We start from the raw sequence: 24,829 nt of genomic DNA, 5'->3' as shown, positions 1-24,829 counted from the left end.
CAACTGCAGAAGCTGGGTACTTGTTTACTTAAAAATCAACCAGAAACAAAAGCACATAATGGATCCATACAGCTTGTTCGGCGTAATCCAAGTCCAGCATTTACACCCTTATCCATGCAGAAATCTTCACTGTAGCTGCTGAGCTAAAAAGCGTGAGCATGCACCCATCCTGATGTGCGTGCACAAACATGAGGATGTGATTAACATCTTTTTTAAACACAGTTTGGGATCTCAGGGCTTACGGAGACTTGCACTAAGCCAGATGAGCTGCATGGAGCCATTTTATTGGGTTTTTTTGGGGGGTTTGAAACAAGTCCCCATCGGCTTCAGTTGTTTAGGAGAATGCTGCAACGCTATTTTGCTGGGACGCTTCACAAATGTTTTGTGGGCTACGAAACTTCACCTGACTTCCCATCAACGTGGGGGAAAGTAATTAATGACTGAATTTTCATTTTTGGGTGAACTGTTCCTTTAAGAAAAATTAAAAGTTAGACCCCACTCTCTAAATATAAGTGCACCTAAATCTTTTTAATTACCTGAGTTTTTTCCTCTGTGTTGATCATGTTTGTTTGTTTATTTGTTTGTTTACTGTGACCTGTACACGTCACACCTGTGTGTGTGTGTTTACGAGCAGGGGACCGTTAGCCACATCCGAGGTGACGACGGGTTCACGTTCCCCGGTGTGTTCGTTCCTTTGCCCTCTACGTGCCGCGGCTCTTCCTGTGTGGGCGGCGTCTAAATAAGAAGAAGAGGTCTGTCGAGCTGGGGCATTAAAAAAACGACCCAGTGGCGGCTGTAACGTGTCCGGGCGGGTTGGGGAGTCCTCGCCTCACATCTATTTTTACTTAACATTTCATATATGAACAAAAAAGTGCGGTAAGGTAACAGTTTACGTCCCGTGCGAGGAAGCGTTACGTACTCGGCGCGTCGCAGCGGTGCAGTTTATTAACTAAAACAAAGCGGACCCTTATAACAGTTTTAGCTAGTCTTCGCCTCAGTAAGCGTCAAAAGAGGACACTTTTCTGGGGGCAGATGTTCCTCTAAACCGACTGAAACGCCGGTATAACATCAAGAAAAGGTAAGTGTTGTTATTTTAACCCGCGTTTGTCACATTTAACCAAAGTCTGTCGCGTTTGGGGCGACTGGAAAACACTAAAAGACAAAAGGGGAGAAGCGAGGAATGCTCGTCTTCAGGGGCAAACTTTGGGTGTGGATAACGATAACTATGCTATGCTAGCGCTCGAAAGACAGTCATGTTAGCTTATTTCCTACACGGTATGTTTCCTTTTCTTTCTTTTTTAAGTATCTTGACACGTGAAATGTTGTCTTATTTAAACCTACACCTCAAGTCTGCCCCCTCAATTAATCTTAATGTGTGTGTGTGTGTGGGGGCTTTGTACAGAAAGTAGGCCATTGAGCCGCTTTGTATGACCGAAGAGGGCAGTATGAGTGGTGAGAGGATCATTTATGATTTATCTGTAACTTAACTGGATAAACACCATTTTTCCTAATCATGGTAGCTTTTAACCGAAAATCAAAACCACCTCAGAGGCTTAACAGATCTTACTTGTTGTTTTAAAGCTGATAAAAACGCGTGTCTTTCTGATTTTGTTGTGACTTTTCTGTCTAAAAGTGTTGTGTTGGATCACTTCAGCATTGTTGTCATGTTGCTGTAATGGCCCTACAGTGGGCTATGCTTTATTAAAGTCGCCAGAGTTTGACATAGCAGCCTTTTTTTTTTTAACAAGACTATTGTGATTTATCTTTAACATCTACTCATCTAACTTTACTTTTGTTTGAAGTTTTATACTGACGTTTTTCGCATAAAAAAATATAACTTTGGTGCTGTCCCTTCATAGAAGCTTGTAAATGCAAAAGAAAGATCGAAATGTGACACTAATCATGAGAAAAAGAGCACTTGATGTGGACTTCCTCTTGATTTCAGAAATACTGACTACTCCTAAATCAGGATGTCTTTTGTCCTTTACTGGAAAGTGAAGGTACCGCCTGGTTTTCTTGAGGAATGCTGTCGAAGCACTTGGGTCCATGTGTCTGTATTTGTCATTTGCAGACGTCTTTTACACAAGTCCAAGTTACGCCAGAAGTTTCACACCTAATTTAAGTTGAACATGACAAAGAAAAATCAAACAACTTTCCTGTTGTAAGTCAAAGTCCTGAAACAAACCACAGTTGGACTCCAGTCTGGTCAACTGCATTATGAACTGTACAAACTTGTGGTTGAGGATACAGTAAGACCTAGGCGTCTTAAAGTAGGCCATATTGGTTAACCGGAATCAAGAGTCTCTTGTTCAGCCATGCCCGCAGCTCTGATTCAGGACTGTTGACTGTGCAGTATGTAAGTAAGCTGGACAGGATTGGTCTTGTCTCCCTCACTCACTTCCTGTAAAGGAATTGTAGCCTGAGGGGGTGTTTTTTTTTTCTCTCCCTTGTATATCAAGGAGAAACTGGATTTGTTAAACTAGTAATCTGTGCTCACTAAGTTCTTGCTGCAAGGCCTCATTTAGCCAGATGGGGGGAAAAAATGCCATGGGTTAATTACTAGCTCGTGGTGGCTTATAGGCAGCATCTTAATGACATAGCAACGGCAGCGTATCGAGGTGCTAAAACACATATGTCTTTGATCTCTGACGGCATGTACAGATCACATGGATTCTTATAATATACACCAGGCTTGGTAATTGTAGACATGAGGAGAGTCGTGTCTGTAGACTCCCTGTGGATCACTGAGTCACTTCCCTTAGTTACATTGTTGTGACGTTTAAACACAGTGAGCCAAGCTCGGATAGAAGCTAGGAGTGTCCGGGGCAGTTGGAAGGGTCATTCAGCGTTACTCAACACCAAGCCTTTTAACCCGACTTGTCAGATATGACTCATGGGTGACGGGCCTTCCAGTGATGGCCGGATGAAGCATGTGGGAGGGGGTATGTTTGATGATATATGATCAAGGTTTAAACATTATGCTCTCATGGCTCCATCCCTCTGTGGTAAAATGTTGGAAGTCCTCGCAAACCACCTGAGAAATGTAGCCGATTACAAGGAGGTTGACTGGTACATTTTAGGTCATTGTTAGCACAGAAACAGCTGGTAATGGGACGTACCTAAACAGCAAAACCCTCTCTAAAAAAATAGGAGCGAGTCATGTAATTTTGGTCAATACTGGACTATCTTACCCCTGACTACAAGAAAACCTACATAATAGGGGCAAGTAACTGTGCCTAAAACAGTTTTTCAATTAATATATTCCTAGAGTGATAGAAAATTGTTTGTTTTTTAATAATCTATTCATCATTTAAGTCATACTTTCAGCCTGTTAATATGTGAGTATTTGCTGCTCTGCTCTGTTGAACATCAGTGGGGCTGCAGCTTACAATTATTTTCATTGTCGGTTAATCTGTTGTCGTTCTTTCTCAATTAATCAATGGGTTGTTTGGTCTCTAAAATGTTGGAAATGGTGAATAAATGTTGACAACTAATCGATTAATCTTTTACAGAGCCAAAGGTGTCAAAAATGATAGCCTATAGTTCCCAAGGGGGACAAGATAACTTCTTTATAAGGCCTTTATAAATAACTTTATAAGGTGATGGAAATGAAATCCAGCCTCAGAGAGTTATTAAAGCACAGCTGTTAAAGGAAAAAAAACCCAGGTATCGTTTTAAATCTTCACTGTAGGGATTTCTGCAAGGGCCAAAATTGTCATGAAACTGGCTGAGTGAACACTGGGTTCACGTCTGGAAGAAGTGGAAAAAGCACCCCATATTTCAGTTACATAGTTTTTCCGCGACATAGTATGGAGCCAGTTCAGAAGGAATGCGTTATCTCATCTCTCTGGGGACGGCAGAGAGATCGGGGTCTCGTCCGTACGACAGACGAACCTCAAACAGGTCTTTCAGTTCTTTCAACAACTTAAACTCTTTACAGAATCGGTCTGCTTTATCTGCTGGGTGCAAAACATGTATGGCAATTTGATCTGGAGATTTCCACATGGCTTTTAGATGTTAAAACATATGTGAAACATGTTAATGCATGTCACAATGATCACATTTGCTCTTAGTTATCATTTACTTTTTTGGGTTTGGCTCGGTGATTTCACTTCTTTTTTGGCATGCTTGTAATGTCGGATTCTTGGTTGATAATGATTAATCCACAATTGATGAATCACGTAGAAGAATTTTATCAAGATTATTTTAACCGATAGACCTTAAGGCAAACAGCATTTTGCATCCCTTTGCCTCCCTTAAACTTTTAAAGAAGTGCAAGTTAAAAAAAAGTAAATGACAATTCTTTTACTTAACATGCCAGCCAAACATTCATTATTCTGGGAAAGGACAGTAAAAATGTCCACTTATCCTTTAAACCGTTTTTACAGTCAGCTGGATGTCAGCTGGTCAAAATGTGAACATCAAATCGGCCACATTCCTGTTCAGTTGCTTTGTCTTTGTCACAGCAACATGGATAAAGAAACAGACCTCACCTGTTAACACTCATCTAGTTTGACCGCACTTTTAAGTTCAGTATCAAGTTTTATGGCAGCTGTTCGCTAAAAAGAGGAGATTTTTTTGTACGTAGGGTGGGTTTTTCCTTCAAACATGCTGTGTCTGCAGTCAGAAGCAAAGTGTTCTTCCTGATCCTTCAACAGCCTGTTGGAGAGAAAAGTGCTGTCTGGGTGTGGTTTAATTAAGGAAATGGATGCGGACTCATGCTGTGTTGTTTGGGGACCTAATGGACTGAAAGTGGACTGTGACTTCCAGCGGCAGGTGGGGGCCGGCTGGCTGACCGAGTGGCAAACAGAGCAGGGGGGGATGGGTACCCAACTCGTTTTGTGGACTACCAGATGACCCACCCAGCGTGAACAATGCTGACTTGTGTTGAATGCCACCTTTCACTTTGCAGGACTCTCATAGAAGATTTTGGTGTTTCAGTGCAGCATTCATGATTTGATTACACAAAACTGTATTATTTGACACAGAGTTTTCGTCCCCTTTTCTTCTGCTGCTTAATGAGGTATGTATAATCAATTTGGAGGCCAAATGTGAAGCTGTGTGATTTCCCAAAATCACATTTTTAGAAACATTTCTCAGCGATGTTGATAAAATGCCAGTTGAAACAGTATCATGAGGTGATCACACTTTAGGCACAATCTGCCATAAAAAAGCCCTTAATCTGTTATATTTTTGGTTGTAGGATCAATTAATGATCATCATATATGATTCTGTCCATTAGATGCTGCAGATTTATTTGGCATTGTGTACCAAATGTACACATGGTCTTATGTAGTTTGGTGGATAAAGCAAAGTGGATGGATTTAGAAACAGTCAGTTGATTAACTGATTTGTAGATTGACAGAAAGTACTATAGTAGTACTTTCAATAATCGATTAAATGTTCAGTTTATCATTTAGGTCATGTGAGATAAAAATATATAAAATACAGAAATGATGTAGAAGTAACAAAGACAAACAAAGCTGCAGTAATGGAAATACTGCATAGTGTCAGTATGAGTAATGAATACAGTTGAAGTGTTGAAATGATACACAGTATTTAAACAACAACATGCAAGTTCACATATGTCATGTAGGTGTTGGGTCACTTCTCTGTTCGTGAGAAAGAAGAGAGCTAAACAGGGTTAGAAATGCACAGTGTGGTTAACCTCTAAATGCATGAAACAAGGAACCAGTGGGCAACCAGTTGTGGTAGCTTTTGCAGTTCCTTCCAGTTTAATTTGCCCGATGCGTGCACAAAGAGGAACGATGAGCATGAGCTATTTTGTGTTTGTACTGCTGGCTAATGTAACTTGCTTGTTTACTGACAACTTGAAAAAAATCACATTTGTTTTGACTCATTTTTGTGATCAGCAGAGGAAGCTATGCATCCGCTAAACATACCCTGCAGGAAACACTTGCTGTAGTTGCTCCCGTTATGAGACATTTGTCAGAGGTGGACATGAGGGAAGGAGCAGAAATGTCATATTTTATTAATTACTAATGGTTTATTTTATGTTAGTTTCCTTCCTGTTGTCATACGTACCATGTACCATAAACGCGGCCATATGAAGCAGTGTTATGAGGCCTGTTTGTCGAAGTGTGGTCATCCACAGTCTCAACGTGGACTTTGTTAAAGATTACTAAACATTCACAGATGTGCCTTGCCGCACCTTCAGACAACACCAGGCTTGTCTGTTCAAAGCCGCACGAGCTGCTGCAACAAGTCACAGAGGGGTCAGGAAGGAAGGTAAACTGTAGGGTTTATAAACACTTTCTTCAGTCAGATCATACAACTCTTTCACATAAGTGACCACCACATATAAGCCTCAAGACCACCAGATACACCGACACTTTCTTGCTGGTTGCTTCCAGCTGAAGCCAGTTCTGTGTCTGTAGGCTTAGTTTTTCAAAATTTCAGTGAGTGGCTCCATCGAGAGGAAGTCTCCTGCCCCAGACTTTAAATAGTGAGTTTCCTGAGTTAATGACAGTCATTAAGTTAGTACAACACTGTCAATGTACAGAGGAAGGGGATAAACAAAGAAGCAGTGGTGACACATGTCCGCACAGTCTGAGTCAAAGCCCTCATGTTCAACTCCTGTTTTTAGGTGTGACTGAAGCCGACCCGAGACAGGATTAAATCTCCGTAGCCTCATTGATATGGGGTGGACAAATAATTAGAAACATCTCTCAGGAAAACACAATGCTAGGATTTCCCCCAAGAGCGGTTACAGGAAGTGGAGACCGCTTACCACTACATAACTCCGTCTGACCACAGTTACTGATGCAGACTCCATTGAGTGAATCATGCGTGTCCGATTATGGGTGAGTTTTTCTTTTAACCCACATCATCCCCACCTGATTTTGACTAATTGAGCTGTTTGGGTTTTTTATTAATATTATTATTTTTTTGGCTGCTTAGTGGCACCTTTTTTGTGAACAAAATAACAAGATGGTGATTTCTGTTTCTGGCTAATCCAGAAAATCCAGAAATCAAGGAGCTTTATCACATTGATGTAAAGTATCTCGTGAATCAAACATTACCACATCGTAGTCTTCCTTATTTATGTCTTTGCGTGGCCTCTCGTTCACTGAATGAATGCCACTATCAAGTAGGCGGAGATGTCACAAACGGAGTTGATTATTATCAACGCAGCTTCATCATGTGTGGGCAGAGGAATGCTCTCCGTGAATTTACATCAGACAGTGTGGCTCTGGTCCCTGAGGCCTGCTTTAAGACAGTATATTGAATCAAATCGCCTCTGACCTGTCTGAGACGGATGGCAGCCAGTGGACCACAACAAGGAGCGTCGTGGAGGATTGAGTTTCAGTCTGCTCTTCCCAGCAGCTGTTGGAAGAAATTCTTGATAAAACATTTGTCTGGGTCTGTTTCAACACAGCTTGTGTTGAAAACTGGGCTTATTGTATTGGTTTTCAGCAAGCAGGTAGTGTTTACATTCAGACTACTCAACAGAAAAGCAGAAGACAATGGATTAACATCATCTGTGCTGTTGTGGCAGGTTTGATTTGGACACGTTGATTCATTTGGATTTAAACAATCAGCCACCATAACTGTATTTGAGGATGTAGGCAGCGAGTGAGAGGTCAAAAAAGCCACTGTTACACCCAGCAGATGTTGTCTAGTTTGCAGTTTTGGTCGGAAATGTCTCGTTTCGTCACATTCTCATATTTTCCTATTTACAGAGTTGAAATGAGAGAATCTTTAAAAAAAAAGATTGAATCCCATGATCAGTTAGTAGTTAGATAGTTTCCTGGTCTTTTTCAAATTTGGGGACAATTTTATTCCTAAAAATCTTAAACCTGTTACATTGGAATAAGGTTTTATTAGTGTGTATGCTCTTACATAGCAAGTTGTATTGGAGAGAGCCGAGCAGCTCTGGTCATTATTAACAGACATAGAATGATTAATGAAAAATGAAATGACGCTAACATTGAGCATCCCCGAACACAAAGTATGTGTCGTCTCTGTCTTCTCCAGCCTGACCATACAAAGTCATGATTCGACGCGGTGTGCTCCCGTTACTCTAAATATTAGGCTCTCAGGTTTGTCATCGCGACGACTCATAGGCCATAGTTTCTGCTTGACGATGGAGAGAGAGAGAGAGAGAGGGGTTAAAACAGGAGTATGATTAGACTCAGACTTTGTAAAAGAAAAGTAAGAAACATATCGTGTGAGTTTCTAAACATTTTGTCAGTTGTGTTTTCATTCGTCATGTAACACTTAGTCATCTGCCACTGATGATCATCAGCTTAGACTTGAGAGACCGTTTACCCAATTGATTCACAGTATCTGGCCTCTATAAGTGTTCACACTGACTGCTAGCACGGAAATGACATGTTGTCACTGATTTTTATCAGCTGATTTGTGGGACCGATAAAGTTCAGCAGGTTCAACTCCGTACCTCTATAGTTCGGATTAAAAACACGACATTAATGAGATATAGCTTGTAGATGATATGTACTTTTCTGTTCAGGAGTTATTAGGGTAATTTCTAAAGGCTGTCAGGGGAATTATGTTGCATTGGAGGTAATGTGGTGTCCTTGTAGAGACAGTAAAAGGTTGAGTGTAGAGCTGCAACAATTTTATTTATTAATCGATTAGTTGTCAACCAATAAATGAATCCGTTTGAGTATTTTTTTTTTCATGAAAAAACGCAGCAAATGTTAATATTTTCTGGTTTCTTTACTCATCTGTGGCAGTAAACTGAATATCTTTGGGTTGTGGACAAAGCAAAACATTTGAAGATGTCATCTTGGGCTTTGGGAAACACTGATCAACATTCGTCACCATTTTCTAATATGAATTGTCGATTAACAGATTAAACAACATTGATAATAATCGTTAGCTGCAGTACTAGTTGAGTGACAAACCCAGACCGACTTTTGCTAGAGGAGTCCAGTGTGTGAAGGGGATTATTGATTCGAGATGCCACACTGTGTGGTGAACACAGACCAGTATGTATACTTGTTAACTGACTGGAAAGTAACCGAGACACTTCTTTGACCCCTTTCTCTCTGCAGAATTCACTACACACTAGTTGGCTTTCTTTTATCATGTTTCACAGTCTTGTTTATAGACGAGGCCATCGGTCTGTGTCTGCCGGACGTTGCTATCAGCTCTTATCAGCTGTGACGTTCACTGGGTGGAAGCAGCACAGACTTTTATGTCCCGCCATTTCTATTGAACCATTGAAGTCTCCTCCTCAAGCGGCCATAATCAACCGTCCTCAATGCTTTGGAGCTGAAAAGGAAGTAAGATTCTTCATGAATATCTTTTATTAATTTCCCCGAGAGCTGTGGTAACAATGAAGAAGTAAATAAAGACAAGTAGATCAGTTAAAGGAAGATTTTTTTGGGAGGTGTCTGAAATAGTTCATTAAGCAAGCCTGTTGCTCAAAGTTATGATGCTCCGGGTGTTCCCATGCCTCCCTAATGCCATTTTGTGGCACACAGGCCTTGGAGACTCCGAATGCCTCCCAATCTGTCAGCTCTCTGCAATTTGCAGCCCTGTGCAGGCCAACCCCCTGTGCGGTAAACAAAGCTGGTCTTCAGGAATGTTGGGGAGGAGCCCTAATAGTGTAGCTTGCTTTAATTTTATGAAGCATCTCGCTGGCTATGTTGCGTGTTGAAGATTTTGTCCATCTTGCCACAAGTCCTTCTTTGTGTCAGAGTTTTAGTTAGCAGGTATGTTTAAAAGGAACCATTCTTACTGATCTACAGAAAAAAGTCAACAGAAAATAATTCCCACATGTTGCCCTGTGGCCAGCTGTTAAAAGGCATTTTAAAAATTCAAATAAACATTATAGTCTGTTTCTGTCACATGTCATACTTTATGAGTCTCACGCTGTTCTCCAAATGTTTCAGTTTGGCTTTTTTTTATCTAACATGCTTTGCTGACTCTGTTTCCCGCAGAAGTATAACTATCACTAAAGCACTTATGGGAAACTCGCGTTTAAGTCGCTATGTTGCCCACTAGGCCTGTTTTCACAGGATGTGGCTTTCTTTTTGTAGAAGCCTGTACCCTCTGACCCACAGCATTGCAGCATACATATTACAGCTTTTCAGAGAGCATCTACTGAATGATGTACAGCCACCAGTTTTGACTCTACTTCTCTCATAGTCGACTGTAAAAATGTCCTTTCTTGTTTAGCGGAAATATAAATAGCACTTTTATCCATTGCCATTTGTAGAATTTCTAAATTGGCTATTTTGGGACACAGCTGTTCACTTAGAGACACTGCCTGATTTCCTATGTATATTTTACTGGGGTAAATACACAGACTTTCTAAGTTTGGGGTTTGGGCAGACAGTCAAGGAAGTGTGTCACTGGAGTTGTGGGGAATGGCAGACGTTCAGGATGAGGCAGCCTCACCAAATATGGCAACACACACACACACACACACATACATGAACTTACTATGTCTTCTCTCTGTTTCCTGCTATGGAGTTGTGATCTTAACTTGACTTTTTTCCTGCACAAAACTTGCTTAGTAAAGGACCTCTTCCAAGTAGCGGACAAACTAACAAACTTCAGCCACTGTGAAGATTTTTCTTTAGATCTTTCTTTAGTCCTGTTTTTGGTGTTGTAGCTGGTTGGTTAATGTTTAGCAGCTTTGCTCAGTGATTGTGGTGGAGAGGCATCATCGGACTGCTTAATAAACCACAGTTATTCCTCCTCAGTTTGCATTCTGTGGCAGCTTGAAATGTCGGTCATTTTAGGATTAAAGCCTCTGCTGCTGCTCTGTTACAGTCGTTACAAGTCTGCTGTTAGACTCATTATGAGTCACTTTGGATAAGACCAAACAGTTCCAGTGTAACTGACTATTCTCTCATTTACGCAAGGGTTTTATTACTTCTTCTGAAGCTTGTCTATCTTCCTCTGTCTCCCGTGTCGAGTCTTATCTGACATGCCCTGTCAAGATAACCACCTACCTGTATGTAGGCCTATAACAGCATGAAAGTTTCCAAACCGCAGTCAGAAAGCAAGTATGTAATACGGTGGTTTGTAACAGCTGAAGCCAGCTGACTGTGGGCAAATCTTTCCTCCATATATGGAATAGGGAAAATGAAAATTGCTCCTCCTCTCTGCTGCCTAACGGTAACTGACGTATTTCACCTCAGCGGGAGAATGGAGCCTTAACACACACGGCATGATAGGTGTTGGGAAGACAACATTATAGAGTGTGTTTTAACCCAAATGTTTTCATTCAGGTGGTCTCATTAAAATGAACACTACTGTTTTAAGAGTCACCAGGCCATGAGAACCTTTTTCAAGGGGGGATATCTATGTTAATGGTGCACTTGGTAGTTGAAAAGTTTCTCTAAGTGTTTACTAACTTACATGTAGGCGAACTTGAAGTGTCCACTGTGCAGCTGTGTCACATAGAGAAATGTAAATATTTGATCAGCTGACAACAAAAACAAACTTTTCTTCATGTGTGCACGTAGGAGGAATGAATACAGAGAAGTCTGACTGACTTTGGAAAAATGTGTCGAGCATTAAATGTTGTTATATTTCTTTCATGTTGATGTTTCTCCTGGTTTCAGCTTCCAACACTGAGGTTTTTTATTTGTCTTGCTACAGATGGATCTGCGGTTACTTTTAATAGCAACGTTATCAGCAGTCCTTGTTGGCAGCTGGGCACAGCAAGGTAAGAACAAGTGTCATACATTTAGTCAAAGTTTGCTCTATTTTTCTCAACAATTAAATATTAGCTAACCCAAAGTGTAGCATGTTTTAAGCTTTGTTAACAGACCCTCCAGTGCAATGCACCTTAGCGATCATTGTTGTACTTGAGGTGTATGTTGATTATCATGGTTTAACTTCTCAGTTGTCATGCTTGCATTGGGACAAATGTTGCCCTCGCTGTTGGGGATTGACCAATTGATTATCAGAATATGTTTTTTTGTTTGTTTGTTTTTGTCGGTTGAGTTAAAACAAAATGCATTTGCACACTGGTGCATACTGCTGGGTAGCTTTATCTATAATAATGAATAATAATTCTTCATAATAGTTGATAAATGATTTGTATTTATAATCTAAATCTGTGAAAGAAGTAGCATGTTCTAAAATAAATGTAGTGGAGTAAAAAGTACAGTATTGGACAGAAAGTAAAGTAAAAGAAAATGGAAATACTCAAGTAAGATATATGTACCTTTTTAAAAGTACAGAAGTTCTGTAAATTGTACTTGTAATTTTAATTTTCACTGAAAATGTATATCAGTTCCAAATATTGTTTATTTATTCCTTGATTATTAATAATCTGTATCGGTATCTTCCCTGATATCGGTCGTTCCATGCACTCTTGTTTTAGACTTCAGTTTCTTAAGCACAGTGCTCTTCAGCATGCTTTTATCTACTTTGCCCTACAAATCTTGTATTCCTCATTCATGGTTTAATGACTATGTGGGTCCTTTTAGCTAGTGGTGGGAGGCTTTTTTTACAAGGTGAAGTCATCTCTTGGGGAGCTGCCTAGAGCTTTTCTCAGCATGACTCAATGTTCTGAACTGGAAAGGGGATGTGATTTGCGGCCAAGCACTGAAGCTGGTTTGAGTTAGTGAACTAATGGAAATTCTGTTTTGTCATCTTGGCTAAAATAAGTTTTGTTGTCTCTTACAGAGGGGAGCATATGCATCAAGGCGAACGCACAGTCATGTGGGGAATGCATCCAGGTCGCGGAGTCGTGCGGATGGTGCGCAGATGAAGTGAGTTGAATCACATCAGCAAAGTATTTTATCTCATGAAAGAAAAATTATCTTGAAATCTTAATCTGTGGGTGTGGCAAGTTCAGTGTCTCCTCTGTGATTTGTGTGGCAGCGTTACTTAACAGTTGAATTGTGCAAACACAGCTGGTAGTCATCATCTTGTGCATGGAATGATGCAATCTGTAATAAATATAAAGAATACATTTTAACAGTGTCAACTCTGACAGCTCCAGCATTTCAAAAAGTCTGCGTGGACCAGACTGGAGTCCCACTTAGATCTATTAAAAACACACAAAAACATACGGATACTTTGATTTGCAGGAAGGACAAAATATTATTATGTACTTGTGTTCATTAATCTGAAAAGGAGGTGGTATTCATAAAGTGAGGAAACACTTTTACTTGTTTCTTGAATTTCACTGCCATCTTAACTGTGTATACAACTAGATAAATCTCTATGTATACATGCACATAAACTGTACTTACCCTATAAGTACATGTACAAACAAATGGAGAGTAGTACTAGAGAGTTAAGAGATTAAAGAGACTTGCTGTCTCTTGCCTTTTGACCAAAGACAAGTAAACCACAACGACTTCATTAATTGTAAACTTGAGTGCTGCTGCTTCTTGTCCTGCCGGGTAAAATAAAATGTTTGTTCATCCATTAACAGCACGTATGTAAGTACAGTACAGTGTGAAGGCTACAAAGTGCATCACAAACATATGTTATAGCATTCTATGCAATAAATGTTTGTGAAGTACTTTTATTCATTTCTTAGAATGTGTTGTGGTGAACAACAAAAAAACATCTCCCAGAGTTTGGTGTTTTTGTCATTGGGCATCTGTCGAGACAGAGCTGCATTCCTGTTAAATCTTGCCTGTACTTCTCTATCAGACAGCTCACTCACTGCTATCTAACCGTGAGCGTATGACATTACAACATTACTGCAAGTTTAAGTCCAGTCATGTTTGGTTGCTTTGCTTTTTCACCAGAAAAGGTGATGCTTATCTGCAGCGCTGAAGTACATTCGATTGATCTTATGTTTACAGGGCATTTTATGTTCAAAATGAACCAAAAATCATGAAGGAATAGCACTAAAGAACAACTCGTAAATACTCCATAAACAAAGTTTATGGCACCTTTACAATCTGATTTCACTGCCCGGATGAAAACTATGAACGTTGTTGTGTCTGCTGCCCACTGCTGACAACATTATGTACACTATTTCCTGTATGATTGAGATTGACTTTTGATCATTTCTCACCTACTCTTTGTACGTTCTTACTTTTACTCACCCCATGATCTCAATCATCTTCAGAACAATAGGTGTCTTTCTACTCTGTGGTTTTCAAACTTTCAAACACATTTTATCTGATGTGTATGACGAGATGCAGGGGAGGGGAAAAAAGGCCTTTGTGGGTCATGTGGTTATGGAAGAATTAGGTCAAAGAACTATTTTTGTTTTGACTGTGTTCATTGTCTCAAGTTCTCCACCACTATGCCTTGTGGGATATCATGTGCATCCAATATATACTGTTAGCCAGGATTCCCAGTCATCTGTTCATTCTCATCTCCTGCTGCCCAAGAACAATGGCTTAAAGAACAGACAGTTAAAGGGATAGTTTGGTCTTTTTTTTTAAGTGGGGTTATATGACATACTCATCCATAGTCAGGGTATTAATTAGAGTAGATGGCGGTCAGCACAACCCCAGTTTGGAGAAGCAGCAGGAGCACTGGTATAGGAAGCTACGTTTCTTTAAAGTACAGAAGATTTATTCCCAAGGCTTCATTTTTATTTGCAATGCTATTTAACTTCATGTCAAAGATCCTGGAAATTCTCTCTGCTGCAGATATAAATGACTTGTTGTTGAAATATCACCAAAACAGAACAAACTTTTACTTCTGCCACCATTTCCCCCCAAAATCTCTACTCACTAAGTCTGTCAGTCTGTCAAAGTGACAGTGGATTTTATGTGAAGTCCTGTCGTACTGTCATGTACTGTTTTATTGTGCTAGTTTGTCAACATGTTTCTACACGCTAGTCCCAGCAAGACAAATTCCTTTACATTTACAGGACCTTTCCAGATGTTTCTGCACTTACATCACCGAAAAAAATGATCCTATATTTTTGTCTGTAGGAATTTGAATCAGTTGAAAATACAAAAAAACACTATGTAGGAAGTTAATTAGGAATGTTGAATTGGATCCTCACAAAAACTTCTCGTGCTATTTCACAGACCTTCCTCACTGTGGGTGAATCCAAGTCGGCTCGCTGTGATGATCTGGAGTCCCTGAAGAAGAGAAATTGTGCCGTGGCCAAAATTGAGAACCCACGTGGAAGCATTGACATCGATATAAACAAGCCTGTCACCAACCGCAAGAAGGATGTGGCTGAGAAACTCACCCCTGAGGAGATCACCCAGATCCAGCCCCAGAAACTCACCCTGACACTCAGAACTGGTAAATATCCAACAAGTCTTTAATTGAGAGTATCACAGCAAACCATCTGTGTGAATAACAGTAAATTAAATTCCACACAAAATTGTTATTTTTGTCCTTAAGGTGAGCCCCAGACTTTTGATCTGAAATTCAAGCGTGCTGAGGACTACCCCATCGACCTGTATTACCTTATGGACCTCTCCTTCTCCATGAAAGACGATTTGGAAAATGTCAAGAACCTTGGGACTGACCTCATGAGGGAAATGCAGGAGATTACCTCAGATTTCAGGATTGGTAAGCAAAACCCAACCCCAAATAAAAGCATAATAATCAACAGAAAAGCTTTTTTATTATTGTTCCAAATATTTTTACAATCCTGAATAAAATACGTTCCCTTTTTAGGTTTCGGCTCATTTGTGGAGAAGACAGTCATGCCTTACATCAGCACCACACCAGCCAGGCTCATCAACCCCTGCACAGGGAACCAGAACTGTACCAGCCCCTTCAGCTATAAGAACGTCCTGAAGCTGACAAACAAGGGAGACGAGTTCAATCGGTTGGTCAGTCAGCAGCAGATCTCAGGAAACCTGGACTCTCCAGAGGGGGGCTTTGATGCCATCATGCAGGTGGCCGTCTGTGGGGTAAGAGGAGGCTGAAGAGCTTTTCCATGTGTAATGCCATTTAACTCTATTTATGCCAGAGTGAGTTGTAAATGTGTAAAATATTATATAATAACATAACAAGACGGCTCTGTTTTTCTTCCCAGGAGCAAATCGGCTGGAGGAACGTGACCCGTCTGCTGGTGTTTTCCACTGATGCTGGTTTCCACTTTGCTGGAGACGGCAAACTTGGCGGCATCGTCCTGCCCAACGATGGGAAGTGTCACCTGGAGAACAACATGTACACCATGAGCCACTACTATGTGTGTAGTTTATCATTTATTTAAAATGCATAATGTATCCAGGGAGAGTTGACTGAGCATGTGTGCTGTTTTCAACTTGACTTTCTTTTACTTATTGTCTCAATTTCTTCTTGATGAAAAGTTTTTCCTTTATTTGACAGCCTAATTGTGCTTTTATTAATAAGTATGTGTGTTTTTTTTCTCTACCTGGGTTGTTGAATTGTTTAATAGGACTACCCCTCCATCGCCCATTTAGTTCAGAAACTGAGTGACCACAACATCCAGACCATCTTTGCTGTCACCGAGGAATTCCAGCCTGTGTACAAGGTGAACTTCTGCTTGTAACATTTTAACTATCATGAAAATGTTTAGTTTTTAATTTACAACATATAATTCAAACGAAAGATGCATATTTACCAGTTGTTCACTCTGTTCTTACCTTTGACCTTTGTGTCTCTTTCAGGAGTTGAAAAATCTTATTCCTAAGTCGGCTGTTGGCACATTGTCCTCCAACTCCAGCAACGTGATCAAACTCATTATTGATGCTTACAACGTGAGTCCAACTGCACATTCACATGATGCCTGTCTGTCCTTGCATTGAGAAATAACTTTTAATTTTAATTTGATTACTTTTCATCATATATACTTGGTTTGTTTTACAATGTTAGACATTTTTGCACACAATTTTGCATCAGTCCTGTGGGAAAATGTCCTACATCCTTTTTTCCTCAGTAAATAAAGATTAAAACAAATCAACCACAGCAGGTTATGAACTTGAAAGAGTTTTGCCAAGACAAATTCAAGGTTAGAAATTGAAGGTACTTTCCCCGTGATTCACTATACTATGCACACATTTAGGTTACATTAACCATGCCCCTCCATAACATGCATATTATTGAGACGATGCACTGTAAAGTCTCTCACTAGCAGCTGGGTTTCTGGGATCCAGCTGGGATCTGTTTTGATCAACGTGTTTTTATGCACAGGTGCACTTCTGTCGCCATAAAACTAGAGCTTATAGTGACTGTATGATCCCTCTTGCTTTGGATAGTCTCTGTCATCTGAGGTCATTCTGGAAAACAGCAAGCAGCCTGAGGGAGTTTCCATCACCTACAAATCCATCTGTAAGAACGGTGTGGAGGGAACAGGGGAGAACGGCAGGAAGTGCTCCAACATCTCCATCGGGGACGAGGTACACGTGATCCTTTCTGTTGCAATTTGTGTGCGTGTGTGAAAAAGATACAACTGAAAAAACATCTCAGGTCTTGGAGAACCTAGATAGCAAAGCGGGGAAAAGCATTGTCACCACAACAGGAGAAGTGCTCGTTAACTGGCAGCAGTGTTACTTTATAGTAACACTATAGTCTGTTTCTGTGTATGAAGCTGGTAAAGATGTCCTTCTTTCTGAATCTAAAAAAGTCACTTCAAAACAAACAATAATGAAAAACACATCACAAGCTAATACTGGAACAATAACACTTCAAGGCAACCTCCTTAATAGTTTTAATGACCTTATAACCTCTCCTCTGGTTTCCAGGTGTCTTTCAAGATTTCCGTTGAATCCCAGAAGTGTCCAACTCATGGCAAGACTGAGACCATTAAAATCAAACCGCTGGGCTTCAACGAAGAGGTGGAGATAGTTCTGAAATTCATCTGCAACTGTGAGTGTGCCAGCAAAGGAGAGCCCGAAAGCAAGAAGTGCCACGACGGCAATGGGACCTTCGAGTGTGGAGCCTGCAAGTAAGATTCACATGGATACATTATTCAGACCAGTGTTCTGGTCTTGAAGTACTTGTCCCCCAAACATTTAGTATACTTTTTCTGAAGTGTTGAATTTTATTCTGCTGATAATGTTCGACTTTGATGACACATATTATTACTGAAGAGTTGGACCTCCTATATTCTGTCAGGTGTAACGAGGGACGTATTGGGCGTCTTTGCGAGTGCAGCAAAGACGAAGTGCGGACTGAGGACTTGGATGCCAACTGCCGAAAAGACAACGGTACAGATATCTGCAGCAACAACGGTGACTGTGTCTGCGGCACCTGCGAATGTAAGAAGCGGGAGAATCCTGCAGAGATCTACAGCGGGAAGTACTGTGAGTGCGACAACTTCAACTGTGATCGCTCTAACAACAAGCTCTGTGGAGGTGAGGATACAAAAAAAATACAATATTTTGAAAAGACTTGCTGCAGTTTTATTGTTAACTCTGTGGTAACATTTGTCAATGTTTATGCTTTACCAGGACATGGGCGCTGTGAATGCAGGAAGTGCATCTGTGACGCCAACTACACAGGTAGCGCCTGCGATTGCTCCCTGGAGACTTCCACCTGCCTCGCCAAGAACGGGCAGATCTGTAACGGCCGCGGTAGTTGTGAATGTGGAATCTGCAAATGTACCGACCCCAAATTCCAGGGTCCAACCTGTGAGATCTGTCCCACCTGCCCCGGCGTCTGTGTTGAACACAAGTGAGTCTGAAGCTCGCATGCATGGCTAGAACTAGAAGAGGTTTTTCTGCCTTCTACCAATGTATGCTGAGACTCTACTGAATAGAATGCAAAGCGGAGAAAGAATCAATACTCCATCTATTTTTTCACAGAGATTGTGTGCAATGCAAAGCATTCGGGACCGGTGAGAAGAAGGATACATGTGAACAGGACTGCCACTACTTCGATATGAACAGGGTGAAGGATCGCGATAAGCTTCCCCAGCCCACAGACCAGAGCTACCCTCTGACTCACTGCAAACAGCGTGACGAAAACGACTGCTGGTTCTACTACACCTATGCCATCAGGAACCAGACCAAGGAGGTCTTCGTGGTGGAAACACCGGGTATGACTGGACCGCGCATTTCGCATTAATTGTTTTCCAAAATGAAAACCAGACAGCAAGTGCCATTAGTCAAAGACAAACACTTTATATTTTGAAACTGGGCTATCTTGTCATTTAAGATATTTTTTCATGAACTTCATTAATGGATTTCATTTGTTTTCTGTGTTTTAGAGTGCCCGGCAGGACCTGACATCATCCCCATCGTGGCCGGTGTGGTAGCGGGCATCGTGCTGATCGGCCTCGCCCTGCTGCTTATCTGGAAGCTGCTCATGATCATCCACGACCGCCGAGAGTTTGCCAAGTTTGAGAAGGAGAAGATGAATGCCAAGTGGGACACGGTAAGTCAGTCACAGTAGAAAACCTGGAGTGATAAGCCGTGGGAACTTTATCTGGGGCGCAGGCTTTGCTCTTTTCAACAGTTCAGATGGTGTTTACCTGAAGCCTTCCAGCTGGTGTTATTTCAGATGCATATTGGTATTAAGATAAGAATGCTTTCTTGGGGGGAAAAAGTATTCTGGATATCCTTAATGATGAAAAGGATCAGCTTGGAATCTATTTCAGACTTTCCATCTCTTTAACTGTATGAAAATGCATTAATCAGAGCATTTGTGGATGTCAGTTCTGTAGTTCAACATGTGAAATAATCAGCAGGAAAAACGTCAACAAGGTGCGTAAAGAGAAAAGCGATTTAAACCAGATGAAAGTGGAGGATCCCTGATCTGAACCACACCTTCAGCTCTGTGGCCCTCAGTCTGTCCTTAATCTACCTCAATGCAGTTTTGTTTAGTCTTCATTCACGGAGGGAGCGGCCTTCCCCTCAGCTGACAGTGCTGCCTCTCACTGTCCACATGCTACAACTGCACGACCATAAAAGGCAATGAAGCAGAGAAGAGAACTGCTGGGTGACCACTGATGGAAAACTCCACTAGTGTGGAAGTCACAGCAGCAGTGTTTATGGGCTGAGGGGAGGAGACAAGCATTCATCACAGGCAGTGTTTGTGGGAGCTTTTGTGCCAGAGGTTTTCCATTTTTTTGTTTTATTTTAGTTTTGATGGTATATCAAGTATAGTTTAACAAAACAATATGAAAGGATTTTAAAAGTAAAGATATCATACTGAAATGTAATGAATCCCATATTACTGGAAATAAGAAATAACCCACTATTTAAACAGAAAATGAATCTTGAGTAGAAATTTTCCCCGGTACTGACCGTGTTGTTGTTGTAGATGAAAAAAGGAAATAACTGTTGAGAAATGGTGAGCATAGCAATACAACAATATTTTGACTATACTTTCTGGCCTTTTCTGCTCTGTGCTGAACATTTCCCTGCATACTTTTGTCTGCCCTTTACACCTCTTTTTTTCCTGCTCCTCTTCTTTTCTTTTTCTTCTCTTTTCATCTCCCCCTCTCCTTCTCCATGTTAGCAAGGGAACCCCATTTACAAGAGTCCTATTAACCAGTTCCAGAATCCCAGCTATGGGAATAAAGACGCCGCTCTTTAGGTCAAAGTTTGTATCACCTGTTGGCAGTGTGTACTTGCATGTTGTTTTCTCTGTGCAGAGAGTCAAGTTACACCTTGACTTAAATGAAAGGTTTGGTGTCTGCATGTTATGAAATTAGCATGGTTACCCACTGATGGCAAGTGGTTGTTACTAGAGTTGGTGTGATGTGTTGGGTTTTTACCTTGATGTTATTGATAAAATTCCCAGGTGAACAACTTGTTAGTAGTAACAAACTAACAACTAACTAAACGAGTTTTTTTATTCCAACTTTTTTTCTCTAATGTAGATCCTACTCCTTATATTTAATGCATAGTCGTATATGTTGCTCTCCAGTGAAATCCACATATCTTCAATTTGGTGATATCTGAATTTATTAGATTATATATAGGATTACATGTCCCCTCCTCCTTAAGCTAAATAAAGCATTTGAAAAGCAGAGTTTTTAAGAATATCCGTATGATCTAGTTACACTACTTTGAGGAAAACCTTTGAGAAAATAGAGAAATATTAAACACTGTGCCCCGTTCTCTTTATCACCTCATTATGGGGACTTTAGTGTGGTTGACAGTTCTTGGCTGTGCTCTTCACCTCCCCTCTCCGTCATAATTACTGTAAACAACAAATATTGGGTATAAAATCACCTTACACTCATTAGTAGTTGATAACCACTACTTACTGAACTGCTTTCTGACACTGTAAGCTAAAGAATGCTAATTTATGCTCTCTCTACCTTTAGTGAACTGCACTTAATTTCAAATACAAAAGTGAAGATGACAATATGCAGTTCAGTTAATGTAGTCGTGTTAACCACAGTTTCAGTACTATTTCATCAGCACTGCAAAAATCCAGTGACAGTGTGGATAAATATTAAACCCTTTAAAGCTGTGCAGACGCTACATGTTTATTAATGTTGGATGTCGTGTTAACCCGAGCTACATGTTTTTAATCACCTTTTATGCTCACATAGTATGGATCAAGTGACCAACCATGACCTAAAGCACAGACTGAGCGTAAACATGAAATCCGAGTCCGTTTGTCCTCAATTTTGACAAAAAGCAAGAAAGGCAGTGTTACTTAAATTCTGACTATTCAAACAAGTTTACAACAGTTTACAAAGGATCTTTAGATAAAAGCCAGGAGGGAACTCAGACCGTGAGACTGCTCAAACTTCTGACATCTGACCAAAATCTCTGACCTGCTAGAAATCTAACCAATCATTCAAGAGCCAAATTGTTCTTCATTTAAGAAATGATTAAGGCATCGTGACCTCAAACTGCATTTGAAACGACAACTGATCTGGCAGAAATTCAGCCAGATTGTAAAACTAGTCGACACCCAGTTTGGGGCTAAAATGTGGCTGACTCTGTACAGCGTCTGCCTGACTTTTCCATATGTGTTCTGTATAAACCAACTCCACGTCAGTGTGCTATGTGTAGATTGTCGCCGTTAAGGATTAGAGTTGACAGAGTGGCACTTCACAGTCGACTGCAGCAGTCAGACTTAAGCAGCTAAAACCAGGGCAACTGTCAGCTCCCAGCTCATATAACATGTTTGACCAAACTGTCACAACCAGCCGAGTGGTGAGAGAGACAGTGTGACCACACCCTCCCCGCAGGCTTTTCTTGTTTGCTATTATACTGTATGAATTAATCATTGTAGAGTTCACTGCTATTGAAATTGTGTTACTGTGACATCACAAAAAGCTTGACAAGTGCTGTGATTTGTTATCCTGATCACTCCGTTTAAGATCTGTTGTACTGACGCTTGTTCTTTTCTGTTTCTCAGGGTGAGAATCCGATCTACAAAAGTGCCGTAACAACTGTCGTCAATCCAAAGTACGAGGGCAAGTGATGGAGCTCAGCCTTCATCGTGACAACACTGTATGGAAAAGAGTCCGGGCTGTTTGGACGGGAGGGGCGGGTTTTATAATGCTCTCACTGTTTGTTTGTTGTTGTTGTTGTTATTGTTGTAGTCACCAAATGATAGCGATGCATTTTGCCACTATGTCAGTTTGTTTTACTAACGTGTTTTTATTTTCTATGCATCTTCTGAAATGTGTACAGTCTGTGTAAATGTGGGGTTTTGTTTTGTTTATTTTCCTCTGCGGAACTTGAGAGAATGCGTTGAACTGAATTGTAGTTTTTCCGCCACAGGACTGGCAAGGTAACGGAAAGCCTAGCTGTGCCTTTTTTTATATAGAACCATCAAGCCATCAGTGTTTTGTTGACGGTTGAGTTGGATGTTGATAATGGGCAACAAATGAAGGGTTCCTCTCCAAATAACGGCAACCTTATCAGCCGATGTTTAAGAAAAACACAGAAGGTTTTAATACTGATTTGTCGGAGCAAAGGTCTTACTGTGTCTGTAATCATTTTGACTCTTTTTTAAATGTCTCTGGATTGAAACTCTTCAAGCGTAGCGCCAGTTGGCCGAGCGGTAGCAATGAAATGTGTACAGTATGTTTTGGTTTCTGTGTTAAGCCATATATGTATTCACAGAACAGGATTGAAGGCGTTTGTGTGCGTTTTTCTGAATGACGTAATCCATCTGAACAATCAATCGAAATGTATCTTTGTCTAGAAAAGATATTTTCTTGCCTTTCTAGAGTAAAGGACATCAGTGTACAGTAGTGTTACTGTTTGGCTCCAGGTTTTACTTGCTTAATTTAAAGCCAACTCAGGTCCTTAATTCTTCACAGCAATGCCAAATACACGCAAACCTGCCTTATTTGCTAACTAAATTTTGCTTATGTTGAAATGTTTTATTTGTAGGATATGAATTGGAGATGGGTCCCACTTTTTTCCTATATGTCAGTAATTCCACCTAACTCTCTCGTGGTGCCTCGATCAAACATTTTTTATTGAAAAGAAATGGTGATAATGTCATTAAGTTTTAAAGATCAGTGGTAAGGGAACGCTCTCCACATCTCTAGAATATTTGGGTTTTGTAAAGAAAAGGAAAAAAAAGGTTACACGACTATCACCAATCTTTTTAAGTGCCTTTTTTTATTTCAACACATTCACATTTGCAATTCTGTATTTCTGAAATTATTTATTGAATAAACATTGAAAACAATTTTACCCCTATATTGTAAAAATGTTACTGTGGAATTACTATTTTTGTGGGTTTGTTATTCTACATGCTGATGTGTTTAGTTTGTCTCGTTAGCTAAAAGCAAATGATCTGCTTTTGTCCCTCAACAAAGCTCAGCACCGATGGCAAGCGGTTACTGAGTCATGCCTTCCTCATCCTGACGCATGGAAGCAGTGGGAACTGTTGGTTCATCAACCAGATGAATTGTCAGAAGAGTTAAAATTGTATTTGCTCATGACTTGCACTAAATCGACTGTTAAAATCCCTAGTATTAGTTTTAAAATGAAGTTGTTCACCATGATGTAGAGAGTTTGCTAAATGTTGACACGACTATAAATGTTTTAATAAGGGCATGGCATCTTTCTAAACTAACGTTAGCTACTGTTGCTCTTTGTTAGTCGAGGAAGCAGGAAGGTCTCACTTTTCATGTCACATTACAATATTATCATTAAAAAAAGGGAATTATACGTGTAAATTGTTACATAGAGCCCCTTTAATGTTTTGAGGAGAGCATGGCATCTGTTGAGTTACAGCAGTCCATCTGAAAACAGGCTTGTAGTCTATAAAATGTCAAAAATGTTGAAAAATGCTCATCATGATTCCCCAGAACCCAAAGTTGGGTTATTTTAATCCAACCAACACTTGGAAAACCAAAAGACTCTTCATTTACACTACTCAAAATGAGTTAGGAATATCAGGATGTTTTAGTGTTTCACTTGATTGTTTATTGAGTGACATATCTGAATTTTTATCTTGTGTGTTTTGTGAATATTTTTGGCCCCCCAAAAATAATGTGACACATTTAATTTGACTTTTATTGCACATCCATACATGCACCAATATCCCTAACTCATTTTGAGTAGCGTACTATCATAATTGACGAAGAAAAGCAGCAAATCCTTTCATTTAATAAGCTGGAAACCAGCAAATGTTTTACATTTTAGCTTGACTGAAACGATTAATGTGTTATCAAAGTAGATGGCAACTGAAAACCTCACGATGAAGTGAAATGAAGTTATTTTTACCCAATCTGAATTGGACTAACATGACATTGATCCAGGTCTGACCTGTTAAATATGTATGTCATTCACAGTTTTGAGGTGGTGCCTGGATGAGTTTTACACGCCCATTTTGATCGTAAAACAGGCATAAAAAACAACAAATCATAGTCAAATAAGTTTAAAAAAGGAGTATTAAGTCTAAATCGAAGGTTGGGTTACGAACAATAAACAAACAGATGTAAAAATGTGACTATAACGGAGCATTAACGTGATTTAAAAACGAGCTGCAAGCTAAAGGAGCAGCGCTTCGTCGCGAGCCTGTCAGCCAATCGCGT

At 40.3% G+C, this 24,829-nt stretch overlaps 1 protein-coding gene across 1 annotated transcript; it reads left to right on the top strand.

Annotated features, from left to right (window-relative positions):
- The first annotated feature begins 723 nt into the window (after nt 1–723).
- LOC141016355 (integrin beta-1-like) lies at nt 724–23,486 on the top strand. The gene is made up of 16 exons (XM_073490651.1): nt 724–1,078; nt 11,605–11,671; nt 12,640–12,725; nt 14,964–15,186; nt 15,289–15,459; nt 15,568–15,806; nt 15,932–16,087; nt 16,298–16,393; nt 16,530–16,619; nt 17,118–17,258; nt 17,604–17,806; nt 17,977–18,215; nt 18,312–18,534; nt 18,666–18,898; nt 19,070–19,236; nt 22,186–23,486. The coding sequence occupies exons 2-16, from the start codon at nt 11,605–11,607 to the stop codon at nt 22,249–22,251; spliced, it is 2,400 nt and encodes a 799-aa protein (XP_073346752.1). The 5' UTR covers nt 724–1,078; the 3' UTR covers nt 22,252–23,486.
- Nucleotides 23,487–24,829: the final 1,343 nt, after the last annotated feature.

The sequence above is a fragment of the Pagrus major genome, chromosome 21 (assembly GCF_040436345.1).
Source record: "Pagrus major chromosome 21, Pma_NU_1.0".
In the NCBI taxonomy this organism is placed as follows: domain Eukaryota; kingdom Metazoa; phylum Chordata; class Actinopteri; order Spariformes; family Sparidae; genus Pagrus; species Pagrus major.
The sequence above is the reverse complement of the archived record's forward strand: the minus strand, read 5'-3'. Positions and strand labels throughout refer to the sequence as shown.